A 21,226-nucleotide genomic window follows, 5' to 3' on the forward strand; every position below is an offset into this window, starting at 1 on the left:
ACTTTCCAGACGCATCCATTGGTTTGCAAGAGGCACAGGGTGGCCTGGTTCATTGTTAAAAAGTCTCTAACTAAAAGTCACTGAACAAAAGGCAAACTTGTTTTCTTCAGGCTTAAAGTGGCTTTTCCTGCAGAGAATTGAGAGAGTTCAGAGCTGGTGGAGGTGTGAAGGCTTCTTTGTATCATATTCACAGCCCCAAGCTGTTCAGATACCTAAGTTGTTCAATCACAAAACTCTTGACAGGCAGGAGACCTTTGTCATTGGTAAATAGTCACTGGTCCACAAACAACTCCGTTACTCATTGCCAACCACATCTCCATTTGCACACAACCTTTTGACTTTAGTTTGTGTTTAACCACAGCTGTTAGAGCTGCACAAACAGTGTTCACCATGAGTATCATGTTACTTGCTTTCAACCAATGCAGCAATCTTTGTAATCCCTGGCTTTAAAACAGCTTTTTCTTATTTCAATCCACAATTTAACGAACACTTAATCAAGCTGACAGGTTTTTTGCAAGTTTCATGGAAATGCTTCTCTCCACAAAGCTTAGCGAGCTTTCTCACACCCATCATCACAAACCCAACTCACCACCTATGCATCACTCTCTTATAGCATCTCACTTATCACATTCTCCCACTTGTCACAGATGGAAGTATGCATCACTGCCAGGATACGCCATGATCCCTGGCACCGACGTCTTGTCTGAACCCCAGTCATGCCTTAGCAAGTATTGGCAGTCCAGAATTGCCCTTCACTGTGCATGAAATGGAACATCAACCATAAACCAATGCTTCTCAGATAAGTGGCACAGCTGAGACTTCATTGCCCATAGAAGTGTACAGCAAAGCCACATAGCGTACACATCCTCAGCCTCATCTTATGTTACAACCCCATCTTAGTCTTTCCCCAATGTCCAGTGTCGCTCAGAGTCTTATCATTGTTCAATGTGCAATCATCACATATTGGAAGGACTTGCAAAAGGTAAGGCTGAAGCATTGGCAACAATCCTCGGCCAGGAGTGCTGAACGGATGATCCATCTCAGCCTCCTCCAGAGGTCCCAGCATCAAAGATGCCAATTAAGATTGTTTCATCTGCCCACAACCTCTGCAGATTTATAGCAATGTCAAAATCTAGCAAACTAATGGTTTGTTCAGCACCTAAACTTCCATTATATAAATTAGAGCAGAACAAAAACCTAATTATCCATTTTTAAAAATCATACAGCACCAGGTTATAGTCCAACAGGTTTAATTGGAAGCACTAACTTTCAGAGCGCTGCTCCTTCATCAAGTGGTTGTGGAGAACACAATTGTAAGACAGAATTTATAGCAAAAGTTTACAGTGTGATGTCACTGAAACTATATATTGAAAGATATCTTGATTGTTTGTTCAGTATCTCATCTGTTAGAATGACCATGATAGTTTCATTCTAACAGATGAGAGACTTAACAGATGAGAGGGGTGCCTCATTCAGGATTTCCATGATTTAAGGTCCCTTGCAGCCACAAAATCGCAGGGTTTATCATCTCGAAGTAGTCATTATCTACCTTATGCTCCTTCTTACAGTCCCAGCAACTTGAGCTCTGGCACTGCTGGGAGTGATGGGACTATCAGGTTGTCTGGCAGGTCCTAAGGTAGTGGGGGAGTGGAAGTCGCACTATTAGCTGTGGGACAGACTTTTGAGGAGTGAGCTGGCTTCCAGACAACTTTCCATCTGGATGAGCAGTCCATGCTGCCTAAAATCCAGCCCCATAAGTTCATTTCTATTTAAAACAAAGAATTCTGTCAAAAGTTTCATAAGCACTGGCTCTTTCAGTCACCTGCCAAGAAACATTGCTTGAAACTTGTTCAAGGTACAGTAGGACAGTGTCATTCATTGCAGTTTTTCTGTTGCCCTTGTTGTGAAGTTGAAGGTGTATACTGTACCTTTAAGAGAGAGAGAATGCTGTTCTGAACTGAGAGATTAGAAGCACTGTGTACATGACTAGATGGCAATCCCAGATTGTACTGGAAAATTGAAGAGATGTAATATTTGGCTGTGAAATGGATACCTGAGTTTTGGTTTCTGTTTTGACAAAATTCAAATTTAACCAAACACTTTAAATATGTCCCAGGATACTAAAACCCAATCTAGTATGAATTTATTGTTTTGCCAACAATATTATTTGATGTTGAGGGTATAAACATGCGGGCATATTGAAAATTGGTCAGAGAGCAGCTGCCTTAGAGAAAGAAACTGGAGAGCTAATTGCCTATCTAACATCTTGCTCTCCAAGAAATTAGGAAACTCTCTCTATCAAAGGTACCTTTTCACGTTAAACATTCTCACGCCAAAAAGAAAGAAGTCAACCCAGGAATATCCTCATCCGGAAGAGTACAAACACAGAAGAAACAGTGCTGTGTGGTTTTGAAATTAAGTGGAAGTAATTTTAATAAGTGTCTTATTGGAACAGCATATTGTTATAGAGTTGGAGGCAGATAGTAAGCAGTTAAGAGAAAAGGGGGCTTAGAGTTGTGAATAGTGGTTGTTTAATATTCACTTGAAGAGTTAAAAAACAAATTAATGTTACTTTCTTTCAATAGTGGAATTTGGGAGTTCTCTGTCACTCATATTTTAATAGATTATGAGGCAAGCTGAGCTTTTCTGGGTGTTCGGTTTAATTAACAAAGGGGATCACCTCTGTGTCGCAACATCCTTAAGATCATTTTGTTGAAGTCATGGGTGACCCAAAGGACACTCTGAGACGTTGAATGGTCGACAGAGACTGAAGGTGATTGCCAGCCAAATTGATGGTATGAGCAAAAACCTTTTCACACAGTGAACACTGCCACATAGAGTTACTTAGCTGTAAACTTCAAAGAAAATAGTAGGAGAATAATTTGCAGAGATATGAAGAAAAGCTGTTGAATGGACATTACTGGATAACTCTTTGAAAGAGCTAGCACAGACTGAATGGGTTGAATAGTGATTAATTTAGATTATGGATCAGTACTTGGGCTATGATGTTGTGGCCATAACGGAGACGTGGGTTTCACAGTGGCAGGAATGGTTGCTAAATGTTCCAAGGTTTAGAACATTTAAAAAGAACAGGGAAGGTGGAAAAAGAGGAAGGGGTGTAGCATTGCTAATCAGAGAGTGCATCACAGCTACAGAAACGAAGGCTGTTGAGAAAAGTTTGTCTACTGAGTCAGTATGGGTGAAAGTTAGGAACAGCAAGGTGGTAGCCACCTCATTGGGAGTTTTCTAAAGACCCCTAATAGCAGTAGGGAGATTGAAGAATTCATAGGCTGGCAGATTTTGGAAAAATGCAGATAGAACATAGAACATAGAAGAATACAGCGCAGTACAGGCCCTTCGGCCCTCGATGTTGCGCCGATCAAAGCCCACCTAACCTACACTAACCCACTATCCTCCATATACCTATCCAATGCCCGCTTAAATACCCATAAAGAGGGAGAGTCCACTACTGCTACTGGCAGGGCATTCCATGAACTTACGACTCGCTGAGTGAAGAACCTACCCCTAACATCAGTCCTATATCTACCCCCCCTTAATTTAAAGCTATGCCCCCTTGTAATCGCTGACTCCATACGTGGAAAAAGGTTCTCACTGTCAACCCTATCTAACCCCCTAATCATCTTGTACATCTCTATCAAGTCACCCCTAAACCTTCTTTTCTCCAATGAAAACAACCCCAAGTGCCTCAGCCTTTCCTCATACGATCTTCCTACCATACCAGGCAACATCCTGGTAAACTTCCTCTGCACCCGTTCCAGTGCCTCCACATCCTTCCTATAGCATGGCGACCAAAACTGCACACAATATTCCAGATGCGGCCACACCAGAGTCTTATACAACTGCAACATGACCTCAGGACTCCGGAACTCAATTCCTCTACCAATAAAAGCCAGTACGCCATATGCCTTCTTCACTGCACTATTTACCTGGGTGGCAACTTTCAGAGATGGACATGGACACCAAGATCCCTCTGCTCTTCCACACTACCAAGTAGTCTACCATTAGTCCAGTAATCCATCTTTTTATTACTCTTACCAAAGTGAATCACCTCACACTTAGCTACATTGAACTCCATTTGCCACCTTTCTGCCCAGCTCTGCAGCTTCTCTATATCCCGCTGTAACCTGCCATATCCTTCCTCACTGTCTACAACTCCTCCGACTTTCGTATCATCCGCAAACTTGCTCACCCAACCTTCTAACCCTTCCTCCAGGTCATTTATAAAAATGACAAACAGATGTAGCAGGGTTGTTGTTATGGGTGACTTCAACTTTCCCAATATTGACTGGATCCTCCTTAGTACAGATGGTTTGGATAGAGCCATTTTTGTCAGGTCTATTCAGGAGGGTTTCGTTACTCAGAGTGGAGACAGGCTGACAAGGGGGGAGGCCATTTTGGATTTGGTGCTTGGCAATGAGCCAGGACAGGTGTCAGATCTCGCGGTGGGAGAACACTTTGGTGACAGTGACCACAACTGCCTCACATTTACCATTGCCTTGGAGAGGGAAAGGAGCAGTTACCGAGGGAAGATATTTAGCTGGGGAAAAGGAAATTATGGTGCAACCAGACAGGAGTTGGAAAGTTCAGATTGGGAGCAATTGTTCCACAGAAAGGGCACAGCAGACAAGTGGAGACTGTTTAAGGAGCAGTTGTTGTGAGTGATGCACAAATTTGTTCTGCTGAGAAAGGTAAGAAGGGGTAAGATAAAGGAGCCTTGGATGACGAGAACAGAGGAGCTTCTCATCAAAAGGAAGAAGGCAGCTTACGTAAGGTGGAGGTAGCAAGGATCTAGCACAGCTTTAGAGGATTACAGGCTTGCTAGAAAGGTGCTGAGAAATGGACTGAGGAGAGCCAGGAGGGTCTTGGCAGAAAGGCTTGGGGAGAACCCAAAGGCATTTTGCACATACGTGAGGAATAAGAGAATGATCATGGAGAAAGTAGGACCGGCAGGGATAGCATAGGGAACTCGTGCACAGAGTCTGAGCAGATAGGGGAAGTCCTAAATGAGTATTTTGCTTCGGTTTCACTAAGGGACCTAGTTGTGAATAAGAACTTTGAGGAGCTGGGATACAGGCTTGAACAGATCAAGATTGATGAAGTTGATGTACTGAAAATTTTGGCAAACATTAAGATTAATAAGTCCCCAGGGCCAGACCAGATTTATCCTTGGTTGCTCTGGGAAGTGAGAAAGGAGGTTGCTAAGCTGCTGGCAAAGATCTTTGCTACCTCACTCTCCATGGGAGTCTTACTGGAGGATTGGAAGGAGGTGAATGTTGTTCCTCTTTTCAAGAAGGGTAATAGGGAAATCCCTGGCAATTACAGACCAGACAGTGTCATGTCTGTGGTCAGCAAAGTTTTGGAAAGAATTCTAAGGGATAGGATTTATGACTATCTGGAAAAGCATAGCGTGATTAAAGGCAGTCAGCATGGCTTTGTGAGGGGTAGATCATGCCTCACAAATCTTATTGAGTTCTTTGAGGAGGTGACGAGACAGGTAGACGAAGGTCAAGCAGTGGATGTGGCATTTGATGTGGCAAGGCATTTGATAAGGTTCCCCATAGTAGGCTCATTCATAAAGTCAGGAAGTATGAGATACAGGGAGATTTGGCTATCTGGATTCAGAATTGGCTAGCTGACAGAAGGCAAAGAGTGGTTGTAGATGGAAAGTATTCTGCCTGGAGGTCAGTGTTGAGTGGTGTCCCACAGGGCTCTGTTCCTGGGCCTCTGCTCTTTGTAGTTTTTATAAATGGATGAGGAGGTTGAGGAGTAGCTTAGTAAATTTGCTGATGACACAAAAGTTGGAGGTGCTGTTGATAATATTGAGGGCTGTTGTAGGCTGCAACGTGACATAGACAGGATGCAGACCTGGGCTGAGATATGGCAGATGGAGTTCAACCTGGATAAATGCAAATTGATGCATTTTGTAAGGCGAACTTGAATGCTGAACAAAAGATTAAAGACAGGATTCTTGGTGGTGTAGAGGAACAGAGGGATCTTGGTGTTCAAGTGCATAGATCCCTCAAAGTTGCAACCTAAGTGGATAGGGTTGTTAAGAAAGCATATGATGTTTTGGCTTACATTAACAGTGGGATCAAGTTTAAGAGCCCCCCGCAAGGTTTTGCTACAGCTCGACAAGGCCCTGGTGAGACCACACTTGAAATATTGTGTCCAGTTCTGGTCGCCCTACTATAGGAAAAATACAGAGGCTTTGGAGAGGGTGCAAAGAAGGTTTACCAGGACGTTGCCTGGACTGGAGGGCTTGCATTATTGAAGGGAGGTCAACTAAGCTCGGACTTTTCTCTCTGGAGAGAAGGAGGAAGAGAGGTGACCTGATCGAGATATACAAGGCAATGAGAGGCATGGATAGAGTCAATAGCCAAAAACTCTTCCCCAGGGCAGGATTGACTGGCATGAGGGGTCATAGTTTGAAGATATCAGGAGAAAGGTATAGAGGAGACGTCAGAGGAAGGTTCTTTACGCAGAGAGTTGTGAATGCATGGAATGTATTGCCAGCGGTGGTGGTGGAAGCAGAGTCAATAGGGACATTTAAGTGACTGCTGGACATGCACATGGACAGCAGTGAATTGAGGGGTGCATGGTTAGGTTATTTTATTTTACATTAGGATTAACCCTTGGCACAACATCGTGGGCCAAAGGACCTGTTCTGTGCTGTACTTTTCTAAAAAGAAAGTCTGTGTCATTGCTATATTGTTCAGTGCTATTGCACAGAATTATAGTCTGTGTCGGTAATTTACCACATGGGTGAACTTCTGATCCCAACTGCGTGACTGAAATTGGTTTAATAGTAGGTCTAACTTCCAGTTTGTGCCACAGACATTGAGATAGCAATAGATCCTGAAGCTATACCCAAAATGGGAAGTTGAACCAACAACTTTCTAGTTGTACAGTTGGGCAATATCTATAGCACAGTCAACCACAAAGGGAGTCTCAATTAAAATAAAGAACAGTCATTTGTTCAAAAGTCTCCAGAATATGAAGAGTTTTAGTCACTTGTTTTTACAAGGAATTTCCCCTAAATAAGCAAAAATTCCAAAGGTTAATCATGAAACACACATTCATGAAAACACAGCAAAGACAATCCAACTTACTATACCTTCATCTTTTTTTGCGTCCAAAATCTTGGCACACAGAACTCACCCTGAAATTTGTAGTTGGCCACATTTTCTTTGGCATCACACAAAAACAGCCAGAGTTGTAGCCATCATTTCTACAAAGGAACTCTGTGATCTTCACTCCACCCACCAGGCAATATCCACAGTCTAAAGTACCAGGTACTGTGAGTCAGATAGAAAACAGCAGTTTATTCTTTGCATTAATCATACAACAAAAGGTCAAAATTCTGTTCCATTTCAATCTTTATGACTTTTGGTGCAGGTTTGGTTTGCATTATCAACTGCTCCAAATCTAGAACCCTCTTGTCCCTTGTGCTTATATTACGTCTCTTAGAAGCTTCTTAAAGTGTTCTAAAAAGGGGCATGGATAGGATTAATGGTAGTTGTCTTTTTCCTCAGATGGGGGCACATTTTTAAGGTGAGAGGAGAGCAATTTTAAAAAGACATGAGGGGCTTTTTCTTTACACAGAGGGTGGTTTGTATATGTAATGAAATTCCTGAGAAAGTGGTGGACATGGATACAATTACAGCATTTAAAAGGTATTTGGATAAGTACATGAATAGAAAAGATTTGGACAGATATGAGTCAGGAGCAGGCAGATGGGACTAGTTTAGTTTGGGATTATGTTCAGCATGGACTGGTTGGGCCGAAGGTTCTGTTTCTGTGCTGTGTGACTCTTTTCATTGAATCCCTATGGTGTGGAGATAGACCATTTGGTCCAAGAAGTCCACATTGACCCTCCATTCAGTAACCCACTCAAAACCATTCCCTATTACTTTACATTGCCCTTAACTAATGCATCTAACCTACACATCCCTGAACACTATGGGCAATTTAACAAAGTCAACTCACCTAACCTGCACATCTTTGGACTGTGGGGGGAAACCGGAGGAAACCCGGACAGACAGGTGAAGAATGTGCAAACTCCACTCCTGACTGGCCCGTGGCCGGAATCAAACCCTGGTCCCTAGCGCTGTGAGGCAGCAGTGCTAACTGCTCAGCCACCGTGCCACCCAGGAACAACTTTGAAAATCTGTGACTGTCTTGCAGAAAGATCAAGTTGCCATTATGATTACAAACAAGCACAATGAATTCTCTTTAGGTAACACAGTGGGGTACAATAATATCTGTAAAAAGCTCATTTGATACAAATTTATCAAGTAAAACATCATTCCAGATTTTATATTCTGCCCCGGGTCTAATTTGAGACCCTTGAATTAGTTACTAGGGAACACAGCTATTTGCATCATGTTGCCCTCCCAATGGTTTTTATCTATGGCGTACATTCAGTCAAGTGGGCTGCAATCAGGGGTGGAGAGCAACAATTGCTCCTTATAATAGGGATCGGCTACTCCATTGAACAGAGGTACTGTCACTGGACATCAGTTCAATATTCAGAACTGGAATTCCGATGTTTGTTCCTGGAGTGCAGGTCAAAACCATCCCTGCAACTCTGCAGTGACAATCTGAGTTTAGCCAAAATTCAGTATCCTGCTGGATTTAGACATCACTGCCAGAATTTTCCTCACAGGCTTCACATCACATTTTGGAATGCAGAAGTCAAAGGTCAAAAGAACTGGGATTGTGTACTGTTTAGAAAAGGTCAAGGGGCCTTGTGGGAAAAAGCTTTTAAAAGAGAATTAAGTTGTTTTATTCCTTAATTGCTGGAGAAAAATGCTTTGTTTTGGAAGGGTCTAGTGCTGGAGATTGCCTCACAACAGTCTGTGGTCTTTTGGATTCTGTTTTGCTACAGACTAAGAATTGTTCAGCTATGGATAGGCTTAGAAAGAAGTAATTTTATCTATTGCTTTTGTTTTCTCATACTCTCTCTCAATGAGTTACAACATACCCTATGAAGAAAACCAGTTGAAGAAATATCTCAGTGAAATATTTCCCGAGGATCGGAAAAACTCCAGGAATCAATATATTAGAAGTTTACTGAGGTAACTTGTACCAAATATTATTCCATTTAGATAGAGAGCCTTTGCTTTTCTTCCTTTAAGTATTTTTATAACCTTTAACCTTGTATGTTGATTTACACTTAAATTTGTATTCTCTGTCTCTTTCTGTCATTTGTTTGTGATTTCCCATATTAATACCTTTCTCTCTTCCTTTGTCTCTACTCTCTGGTTTATGAAACCTTCACAAATGTGATTCCTTGCCCAACTATTTAATTTAAAGCTCTCTCTACTGGTTATGCAGCTTTTGGAAGATGCTTCAGATGTAGAATGTCCAAAACAATATACTGTATATTCCACTGTCCCACATACTAGTGCCAGTGCTCCGGAAGTGGAACCCACTTCTCCCGAACTAGTCTTTGAGGCACACTTTAACTTCCCTAATTTTATTTGTCCTAATCCAATTTGCTGTGACTCAGGTAATAATCTAGAAATTATTTATCTGAAGATAATCCAGAGATGATTACCTTTGAGATATCGCTTTTAAATTTGGCTCACACTTCAGACTGCCTGTGCAGAACCTCTTTCCTTGTTTTGTCTACGTCATTGGTATCTACATGAATCAACAACTGGATCCTCTACCTCCCACTGTATGATCCTCTCCAACTCTGAGAAGGTTCCCCAAACCCTGGTACCAGATTGGCAAGACATCCTCCTGAACTTTAACTGTACTATGGAGAATAATGTCAACCTCCTTCACTATAGTGTCCCCTACAACCAATATATTCTTCTTTGCTTCCTTCCACTTGAATGGCTTCCTGAAAATTATGCAAGTTGTACAATTATATGACACTGAATAGAATAGTCCCCAGTTTCTTAGCCAACATTCTTCTGTCAACAATTAGACATACCATTTCATTACTCATTCATCTCATTGCTATTTACAGGGCATTACCAATTCAGTACCAAATGGTTGCTAAGCTTATTTATATATTGGAAGACTTCAAAATGAATCATTGTGCCAAAGAACCTTAAGGCATTTCACTATACTATGATCCTGGGTAAAGCAACAACGTATTGGAAAAAAGATTAAGGTCGGTGAGCCTTCCCACCCTCTTTGTCATTGTTGGCATGGAGGTAACAAGAAAGAGGAAGTCACAAAAATAAAGAAAATTGAAACAGTATCAAGCTGACTCACTTGCAAAATGAAAGGGGAATTTCCAAGAAGGTTCTCCTGCATGCCTACTGTAATAACCATTTAGACTTTTTTTTCCTGGGCTTTATTGACAAAGCTACAGGAGAACTTCACTTGGAAAATTCTTTGGTGTTTGTTGATTGTTAATTGTCTCATAATAACAGCCCCACCCCTCCACCACCACACCCCCATCATAAGAATTACGCACAGGTTAATATGGGAGGAGATCTTCTGGCTTCAATGGGGACCACCAGTGGATAGGGTGTCTGTGTCTCCACTATTAGGAAATCCTCATATTCAGCTGGTGAATCAGGAGCAAATCGGACAGTGTACTGGCAGCTCATGCCTGGAGCAACGATGCCTCCCTCTCCTGGAAATTTACCTGTTTGGTGACACAGAGTTAGACAAATGGAAGGCAATTAATATGATGCTTTGACAGCATGCATCACCACCAGAGACAAGTTAATCATAGAATGATTAGCTTATCATTTTTGTGCAAGTTGTCTGACAGGGCGACCAATTAATCCAATTCCCCTTTGATTTTCTTTTCTTCTCAAGTAATTCATCCAGTTCCCTCTGAAAGTGATTATTGAATTTTACCACCTGTCAATGAGTGCACCATAAACCATAACTACTGCAGAGTAAAAAAATCTTATCTACTGCTTAGGCTTCTTTCTTACATATGTTTCGTTATTGTTTCGTACATGTAGACTGTTAAGGTGCAAAGACGGTTTTGAGTAGAGTGATATGATCTTCCTGTTGGATGTAGGAGATTAGGAAAAATTTCCACATTACTGATGATTATGTCTGCAGGAAGTGTGTTTGATTGCGAATCCTATCAGATCGCATGGATTGGTTGGAGTGGCAGTTACAGACAATGAGAAACTTCTAAGAGTCAGGGGGTAGAAAAGGTAGGAAGAGTCAAAGGTAGAAAAACCGCAGATACAGTCAGGTAGATAGATGGGCTACCTCGAGGAAAGGTAGGAGAGGCAGGTAATTCATTCAGGAGTCTCCTGTGGCTATCCCCAACTCAAACGAGTATACTGTTTTGGAAAATGTAGGAGGTGATAGACTCTCGGGGAATGTAGCACTGACAGCCACGTTTCTGGTACTGAGATGCGCTCTACTGTGATAAGGGGTATATCAGGTTTCAAGTGATTGGTTGAGATAGGGAACTCTCTAGTCAGAGGCACAGACAGACCAGGGTCAAAGATGTCTTGGAGAGGGTGCAGAATATTCTCAAAGGGGAGAGAGAGAGACCAGCTGGTGGTTGTTGTACGCATTGGAACCAACGACATAGGGAGAGAAGAGGACAAGCTTCTGAGGAGAGAACATAGGAAATAGGGCAGGAGTTTACAAAGTAGGTCCTCAAGGCTAGTGAGAGTAAGAATAGGAGGATAGAGCAGATGAATGCGTAGCTGAGGAGCTGGTGCAGGGAAGAAGGATACACAGATATGGATCATTGGTATCTCTTCTGGGGTAGAAGTAACCTGTATAAGAAGAATGAGTTGCACCTTAATTAGAAGGAGACTAATATACTGGCGGGGAGATTTGCTGGAGCCACTTGGGAGGATTTAAACTAGTAGGGTTAAACCCAGAGAGATAGTGAGAAACAGAAGTACAGAAAATAGGTGCAGAAGTAGGCCATTCAGCCTTTCAAGCCTGCACCACCATTCAGTGTGATCATGGCGGATCATGCAATCTCAGTATCTCACTCCTGCTTTCTCTCCATACCCCTCGATCCTATAGCCACAACGGCGATGTCCAGCTCCCTCTTGAATATATCGAATGAACTGGCCCCAACAGCTTCCTATGGGAGTTCCACAGGTTCACAACTCTCTGAGTGAAGAAATTCTTCCTCATCTCAGCCCTGAATGGCATATCCCTTATTCTTAGACTTGGTAGTTCTGGACTTCCCCAACATCGGGAACACGCTTCCCGCATCCAGTCTGCCCAGTCCCATTAGGATTTTATATGTTTCTATGAGATCCCTCCTCTTCCTTCTAAACTCCAGTGAGTACAAGCCCAGTCGATCCAGCCTTTCTTCTTATGTCAGTCCCGTCATCCCGGGATTCAGTCTGGTGAACCTTCACTGGACTGTCTCAATCGCAAGAATGTCCTTACTCAGACTAGGAGACCAAAACTACACACAATACTCAAAGTAGGGCCTCACCAACACCCTGTATAATTGCAGCAAGACATTCTTACTCCGATACTCAAATCCTCTCACTATGAAGGCCAGCATGCCACCAGCTTTCCTCATCACCTACTGCACCTGCATGCCATCTTTCAGCGACAGTTCCACATTAAGCTGGAGAGGGCTCAGAAGAGATTTACTAGGATATAGCCGGGTATGGAAGGGTTGAGTTATAAAGGAAGGCTGGATAGGCTGGGACTTTTTTCACAGGAGTGTTGGCGGTTGAGAGGTGACCTTACAGAAGTTCATAAAATAATGGGTGTTTTAGATAGCGTTAAGTGTAGTTGTCTTTTCCCGAGGATGGGGGATTTCAAGACTAGGGGACAGATTTTTAAAGAGGGATTTAAAAAAGACAGCAGGAGCAAATGTTTTACACAGAAGGTGGTTTGCGTGTGGAACGAACTTCCTGAGTAAGTGGTGGATGTGGGTACAATCACAATGTTCAAGAGTCATTTGGATATGTACATGAAAAGGAAAGGTTTGAAGGGAAAGGCAGGTGAAACTAGTTTAGGTTGGGATTACGTTTGGCATGGACTGGTCTGACTGAAGGTTCTGTTCCTATGCTGTTATGACTCTATGACATCCAGGTCTCATTGCACCTCAGCATTTCCTAAAATATTCCTATAATAATCTGTTTTTGGAAGCTCACATTTATCCACATTATATTGCATTTGCCAAGTATTTGCCAACTTAGCAAACCTGTCCAAGTCACTCTGCAACTTTGAATCATAGAATCCGACCCATTAAGACCACACCAATCCTCTGAAGAGCATCCCTCCCAGACCCACCCCCTCTATCCTATCCCTACCCTATTCCAATGGCTGATCTACCTAATCTGCACACCCCTGACACTAAGGTGCAATTTAGCATGGCCAATCCATCTAAGGTGCACATCTTGGACTGTGGGAGGAAACCGGAACACCTGGAGGAACTAGACGCAAACATGGGGAGAATGTGCAAATTGAACCCCAGGTCAATGGCACTGTGAGGCAGAAGTGCTAACCACTCAGCCACCGTGCCATCCCCTCTTAGCATCCTCCTCACAGAACACACTGCCACTCAGGTTAGTGTTGCCTGAAAATTTGGAGATGTTGCATTCAGTTCCTTCGTCCAAATTGCTAATGTATATTGTGAACAGCTGGGATCCCAGCACTGAACCCTGCAGTACCCAACTTGTCGCTGCCTGCTGCTCTGAAAAGGACCCATTTATTCCAATTTTCTGCTTCCTGTCTGCCAACCAGCTCTCCGGCCATGTCATTACATGACCTCTGATACCATGAGCTTTAATTTTCCTTACTAGTCTCTTGTGTGGAACCTCGTCAAAAGCCTTTGGAAAGTCCAGATGCACAACATCCACTGATTCACTCTTGTGTACTCCATTGGTCACTTAGAACCTAGAACAATGCAGCACAGAACAGGCCCTTCGGCCCACGATGCTGTGCTGAACATTTGTCCTAGCTTAAGTACCTATCCATGTACCTATCCAATTGCCGCTTAAAAGTCACCAATGATTCTGACTCTGTCACTCCCACAGGCAGCGCATTCCATGCCCCCACCACTCTCTGGGTAAAGAACCTACCCCTGACATCCCCCCATACCTTCCACCCTTCACCTTAAATTTATAGCCCCTTGTAACACTCTGTTGGACCCGGGGAAAAAGTCTCTGACTGTCTACTCTATCTATTCCCCTGATCATCTTATAAACCTCGATCACGTCACCCCTCATCCTTCTCCGTTCCAATGAGAAAAGGCCTAGCACTCTCAACCTATCCTCGTACGACGTATAATAATCCATTCCAGGCAACATCCTGGTAAGTCTCCTCTGCACCCCCTCCAAAGCTTCCACATCTTTCCTAAAATGAGGCGACCAGAACTGCACACAATACTCCAAATGTGGCCTTACCAAGGTCCTGTACAGCTGCAACATCACCTCATGACTCTTGAATTCAATCCCTCTGCTGATGAACGCTAATACACCATAGGCCTTCTTACAAGCTCTATCCACCTGAGTGGCAACTTTCAAAGATCTATGAACATAGACCCAAGATTCCTCTGCTCCTCCACCTTACTAAGAACCCTACCGTTAACCCTGTATTCTGCATTCTAATTTGTTCTTCCAAAATGGACAACCTCACACTTGACGGGGTTGAACTCCATCTGCCACTCCTCAGCCCAGCTCTGCATCATATCTAAGTCCCTTTGCAGCCGACAACAGCCCTCCTTGCTATCCACAACTCCACCAATCTTCGTATCGTCTGCAAATTTACTGACCCACCCTTCAACTCCCTCTTCCAAGTCATTAATAAAAATTACAAACAGCAGAGGACCCAGAACAGATCCCTGCGGAACTCCACTTGTAACTGGGCTCCAGGCTGAATATTTACCATCTACCACCACTCTCTGACTTCGACCGGTTAGCTAATTCTCTATCCAACTGGCCAAACTTCCCACTTTCCCATGCCTCCTCACTTTCTGCATAAGCCTACCATTGGGAACCTTATCAAATGCCTTACTAAAATCCATGTACACTACATCCACTGCTCTACCCTCATGCTTGGTCACCTCCTCAAAGAATTCAATAAGACTTGTAAGGTAAGACCTACCCCTCACAAATCCGTGCTGGCTGTCCCTAATCAAGCAGTGTCTTTCCAGATACTCATAAATCCTATCCCTCAGTACTTTGCCTACCACCGAAGTAAGACTAACTGGCCTGTAATTCCCGGAGTTATCCCTATTCCCTTTTTTGAACAGGGGCCCAACATTCGCCACTCTCCAGGCCCCTGGCATCACCCCCAATAACAGTGAAGACGAAAAGATCATTGCCAACGGCTCTGCAATTTCCTCTCTTGCTTCCCACATAATCCTAGGATATATCCCGTCAGGCCCGGGGGACTTGTCTATCCTCAAGTTTTTCAAAATGCCCAACACATCTTCCTTCCTAACAAGTATCTCCTCTAACTTAACTCCGTTTCATATTCTCCTCTTCAACAATATGGTCCCTCTCATTTGTAAATACTGAAGAAAAGTACTCATTCAAGACCTCTTCTATCTCTTCCGACTCAATACACAGTCTCCCACTACTGTCCTTGATCGGACCTACCCTCGTTCCTGTCACTCTCATGTTTCTCACATACGCATAAAAGGCCTTGGGGTTATCCTTAATCCTACCCGCCAAAGATTTTTCATGCCCTCTCTTAGCTCTCCTAATCCCTTTCTTCAGTTCCCTCCTGGCAATCCTGTCTATATGCTCTGTCTGAACCTTGTTTCCTCAACCTTATGTAAGCCTCCTTCTTCCTCCTTACAAGACATTCATCCTCCCTCATCAACCAAGGTTCCCTCACACGACCATCTCTTTCCTGCCTGACAGGTACATACATATCAAGGACATGTCGTATCTGTTCCTTGAAAAAGTTCCACATTTCAACGACATCCTTCCCAGACAGCCTATACTCCCAATTTATGCTCCTCAGATCCTGTCTTGCAGCATCGTATTTACCCTTCCCCCAGTTGTAAAACCTGCCCTGTTGCACGCACCTATCTCTCTCCATAACCAAGGTGAAAGTCACAGAATTGTGGTCACCATCACCAAAATGCTCACCCACTAACAAGCCCATCACTTGTCCTGGTTCGTTACCAAGTACCAAATCCAATATGGCCTCCCCTCTGGTCAGACAATCTGCATACTGAGTTAGAAAAGCTTCCTGGACACACTGCACAAACGCCACCCTGTCCAATCTACTTGATCTAAAGAGCTTCCAATCAATATTTGGGAAGTTGAAATCGCCCGTGACTATTACCCTGTGGCTTCTGCACTTTTCCAAAATCTGTTTCCCAATCTGTTTCTCCACATCTCTGCTGCTACTGGGGGGCCTATAGTAAACATCCAACAAGGTGACTGCTCCTTTCCTATTTCTGACTTCAGCCCAAAGGCAGATTCCCCTCGAACTGCCTTTCTGCAGCCATTATACCATTTATAATTAGCAACCCCACCCCCCCTCCTTTTTTACCACCTCCCTAATCTTACTGAAACATCTATAACCAGGAACCTCCAACAACCATTCCTGTCCCTCTTCTATCCACGTTTCCGTGATGGCCACAACAACGTAGTCCCAAGTACCGATCCACGCCTTAAGTTCACCCACCTTATTTCTGATACTCCTTGCGTTGAAGTAAACACACTTGAGCCCATCTCTGTGTCCGCAAGTGTTCCCTGTCAGTGCTACCTTCTCCACAGCCTCCCTACATTCTTGGACATCCTGAAAAACAGCTAACTTACTTTCTGGACTACAAGTCCGGATCCCATCTCCCTGCCAAACTACTTTAAACCCCCCCAAAGAGTGCTAGCAAACCTACCTCCCAGGATATTGGTGCCCTTCTGGTTCAGGTGCAACCCATCCTGCTTGTACAGGTCCCAGCTTCCCCAGAATGCAGTCCAATTGTCCAAATACCTGAAGCCCTCCCTCCTACACCATCCTTGCAGCCACGTGTTCAACTGCACTCTCTCCCTATTCCTTGCCTCACTGTCACGTGGCACCGGCAACAACCCAGAGATGACGACTCTGTCCATCCTAGCTTTTAGCTTCCAGCCTAACTCCAGGAATGACCTCCCCACCCCTCTTCCTACCTATATCGTTGGTGCCAATGTGCACCACGACTTCTGGCTGCACACCCTCCCCCTTAAGGATTCTGAAGACACGGTCCAAGACACTCGGACCCTGGCACCCGGGAGGCAACAAACCATCCGAGAGTCTCGCCCATGTCCACAGAACCGCCTGTCTGTCCCTCTAACTATAGAGTCTCCTATAACTAGCACTCTCCTCCTCGCCCCCTTTCCCTTCTGGGCCTCAGAGCCGGACCTCGTGCCAGAGAACCGGTCACTGCAGCTTCCCCCTACTAGGCTGTCCCCCCCAACAGTATCCAAAGCGGTATACTTATTGTTGAGGGGAACGACCACAGGGGATCCCTGCACTGCCTGCTTCCTCCCCTTCCCACCTCGAACTGTTACCCAGCTACCTCTGTTCTCTGGTGTAACAATGTCCCTGTAGCTTCTATCAATCACCCTCTCAGCCTCTCAAATAATCCTCAGTTCATCCAACTCCAGCTCCAGTTCCCTAACGCGGTCTGTGAGGAGCTGGAGCTGGCTGCACTTCCTGCAGATGAAGTCGGCAGGAGCATTGGTGGTCACCCCTATCTCAAACATCCTGCAGGGCACTGCCATAACTCTACACTTAGTCTCCAAAACAAGAACACTAAGTAGCTTACCTGTTCAGCCGACTGAGTCCTTTTTTTTTAGGTTAGAGGAGGAGGGAGGGTGGGAGACACTACACGTGTAGTGTCTCGGGTTCCTTCTCCACTCAAACTTCTTACCTTACCAGAAGCCTCTGTTGACGATTTCCGGGCTCCCACTCCTAGTTGAAAAAAAAACACAGACTGCGAAAAGAAAAACATTAATTTAAACTGGTCTCCACTTACCTTCCGGATCCCCTCTCTGTGCGCCCGCTGTAGCACTGAGGTCAAAACCTCGGAGGTACGCGCTTTTAAATCAAACTTCTTACCTTCCCAGAAGCCTCTGTTGACGACTTCTGGGTTCCCGCTCCTAGTTGAAAAAATAAACACAGACTGCGAAAAGAAAAACGTTAATTTAAACTGGTCTCCGCTTACCTTCCAGCTCCCATCTCTGTGCACCCGCTGTAGCACTTCCTCAAAGAATTCCTGACGATTTGTCAAGCATGACTTCCCCTTAGTGAATCAATGCTGACTTGGATCGATTCAGTCACTGCTTTCAAAATGCTGAGTTATTACATCCTTAATAATTGACTCCAGCATTTTTCCACCATCGATGGGTTAAGCGGCCTATAATTCTGTTTATCTCTCCATTCTTTTTTTCAAAAAGTGGGGTTACATTAGCTATGTGCCAGCCCATTGGGTACTCTTCCAGAGTCTGCAGAATACTGGAAAATGATCACCAATGAATTCACTGTTTCTCAGACCATTTCCTTAAGCATGAGGCCCTGGGTACTTATCAGGTTTTAACCCCATCAATTTCCCCAATACCATTTTCTGATTAATAAGAATTTCCTTCAATTCCTTCTTCATTCTTGACCTCTGTCCCTTAGCATTTCCAGAAGTTATTTGTGTCCTCCTTAGTGAAGATAGATCAAAACTATTTGTTCAACTGATCTGCCATCTCTTTGTTATCCATTATGAATTCACGTCTAACTGTAAGGGATCTGCATTTGTCTTCACCAGTTTTTTCCTCTTCACATATCTATTGAAGCTTTTGCAGTCAGTTTTTAGGTTTTCTGCAAGCTTATGTTCATATTCCATTTTCCCTATTCCCTATTATCCTTCTCTGCTGAATTTTAAATTTCTCCTTGGCCTCAGGTTTGCTGCTATTTCTGGCCAATTTATGTGCGCCCTGTTTGGTTTTAATACTATCCCTGATTTCTCTTGTTAGTCACGGTTGAGCCACGTTCCCTCTTTTACTCTTACACCAGACAAGGATGTATAATTATTGAAGTTCATCCATGTGTTCTTTAAATTTCTGCCATTGCCCATCCGTCATCAACCCATAAGTATCCTTGGCCAGCTTATCCTAACCAATACATGCCTCATACCAAAGTTAGATTTCTTTATAATCAGATTTACCTGTGTCTCCCTCCCTCTTAATGAAGAATTTTACCAAACTATGGTCACTCTTACAATTGCATCCCCAAGCACCAAAGCTCTGCCACTTTTTTACCTGCCCTCCTGCGCAGTAGAGCCAGCTGCTGCCACCTTCCCCTGGTGAGCCATCTCCCCCAACAGTATCTAAAATAGTATATCTTTTTTGAAGGGAGATGACCACAGGGAACCCCTGCGCTGCCTTCCTACTCTTCCTCTATCTGGTGGTCACCCACTCTATCTTCCTCAGTATGTGCTAAAGTTACATGTAGGTCAGACCAAATGATGTGGCAGCTTTCCTTTCCTGAAGGATGTTAATGAACTAAGTTGTGTTTTTACAGCAATCCAGCAACATTCTTACTCACGTATCCTGCTTCCAGCCCACACATTATTAAACATTGCATTCTATTGCACAAAATTGCCCTCTTGCTGATATTTGATTATTATTAATTTTTATCAATTTTGATTTGGAGCTGTGAACTGGGAGTTGTAAGCTGAAGATGACTTGTGCATTTTGTAACTGCTTGTGGTAAAAGGCAAAGAATGGGCCAAACCAGATTTTGTTTCTTGAGGCCAGGCCTGGAGGTTAATTGTAGGCTGAATCTTGATTGAAACAGCTCCTTGAATATAACAGCACACAAACCAACAGCCACTCTCAGAAAACAACTCACCAGAACGAAGGATCCGATACACAGCATAAGCAAAACCAATGTAGTGTACAAAATCCAGGCTTTTGATCACACAAAAAGGAATGACCTCTTGTAAGGATCACTGCACCATGGACAATTATAAACCACAAGAGGTCATTCGGTCTATGTTGCCTAGGCTGAGACTTTGAAAGACGTATCTCATTAATCCTATCCCCACCCCCTGCTGTTTCACACAAATAAGCCCTCTTTCCAATTATATGTCCAATTTCTTTGAAACTGTTTCCACTCCCATTCAGAGTTGAATATAATGGTTCTTGAAAAGCAACTGCTATTCACAATTCCTTCCAGACGCTGAGTGAATGGGAAGGAACTGCAGTGATCGCTTAGACCAGACTGATTGGGTAAGGACACTTCCTTAGAATCCTTACAGTGTGGAAACAGGCCCTTCAGCCCAACAAGTTCACACCAACCCTCTGAAGAGTATCCCTTCCAAACCCATTCCCCAATACTCTACGCCGTTGACTAATGCACCAAAACTTCTTGTGCAAGATATTGTCAATTTCATTAGGATTTTAACTGTTCACTGAAATGGCCATCTATTTTAAGATTTCAGATTTTACAAAGAAAAATCTGGCAAACAAAACTTTACTTGTCTGCTAAGTTTGAATGCAGACCCCAAGACATCTGTCCCAAAGAATCGATCAGAGTCTAGGATCTGTCTTGGCTTCATTTCCTGGTCTGCATTGAAAGGGTTGATTTTAGCCATTGAGCCGTTGGGCTAGGGAGTAGAAACATCAACTAGCTTTACTTGTTGTCAGTGATTTCAGCTGGCAGGTATGTGAGTCTCAGGCTCATCTTAATCTAATCATATGCAGTAAAATATGACATTCATTTCCTTCCTCAATACCAGAGATCTGATCAAAGTGCATTGCATACCGATCCTGTTATAAGAACCACCATCACTGGTTTATACTCTCAGGTATTCTTCCTTCCTTCAAACCAAGCTATCACCTGTAGGTGGAATGTGGCTACATTCAGTAATGTTCTAAAAGCATTCAGGATGAAAGACGAGTGTAAAAGTAACTCCAGCAGCTATTCCCGGCCTGGACATCTGTCATTATTATAGAGGTAAAAACAATAACTGCAGATGCTGAAAACCAAATACTGGATTAGTGGTGCTAGAAGAGCACAGCAGTTCAGGCAGCATCCAAGGAGCAGCGAAATCGACGTTTCGGGCAAAAGCCCTTCATCAGGAATAAAGGCAGTGAGCCTGAAGCATGGAGAGATAAGCTAGAGGAGGGTGGGGGTGGGGAGAGAGTAGCATAGAGTACAATGGGTGAGTGGGGGAGGAGATGAAGGTGATAGGTCAAGGAGGAGAGGGTGGAGTGGATAGGTCGAAAAGGAGATAGGCAGGTCGGACAAGTGCGGACAAGTCAAGGAGACAGTGCTGAGCTGGAAGTTTAGAACT

At 43.7% G+C, this 21,226-nt stretch overlaps 1 protein-coding gene across 4 annotated transcripts in view; it reads right to left on the minus strand.

Moving 5' to 3' along the window:
* dlec1 (DLEC1 cilia and flagella associated protein) overlaps positions 1-21,226 on the minus strand; it is a 182,026-nt gene that overhangs the window by 93,053 nt on the left and 67,747 nt on the right. For all 4 annotated transcript variants that reach the window (XM_072576369.1, XM_072576371.1, XM_072576368.1 and 1 more), the window contains 2 exons: positions 10,457-10,630; positions 7,180-7,316 (listed from right to left, as the gene is read on the minus strand). In XM_072576369.1, the coding sequence (XP_072432470.1) occupies positions 7,180-7,316; positions 10,457-10,630 (311 nt within the window). The remainder of the gene's footprint in view (positions 1-7,179; positions 7,317-10,456; positions 10,631-21,226) is intronic.

Source organism: Chiloscyllium punctatum, chromosome 8 (assembly GCF_047496795.1).
Source record: "Chiloscyllium punctatum isolate Juve2018m chromosome 8, sChiPun1.3, whole genome shotgun sequence".
Classification (NCBI taxonomy): Eukaryota; Metazoa; Chordata; class Chondrichthyes; order Orectolobiformes; family Hemiscylliidae; genus Chiloscyllium; species Chiloscyllium punctatum.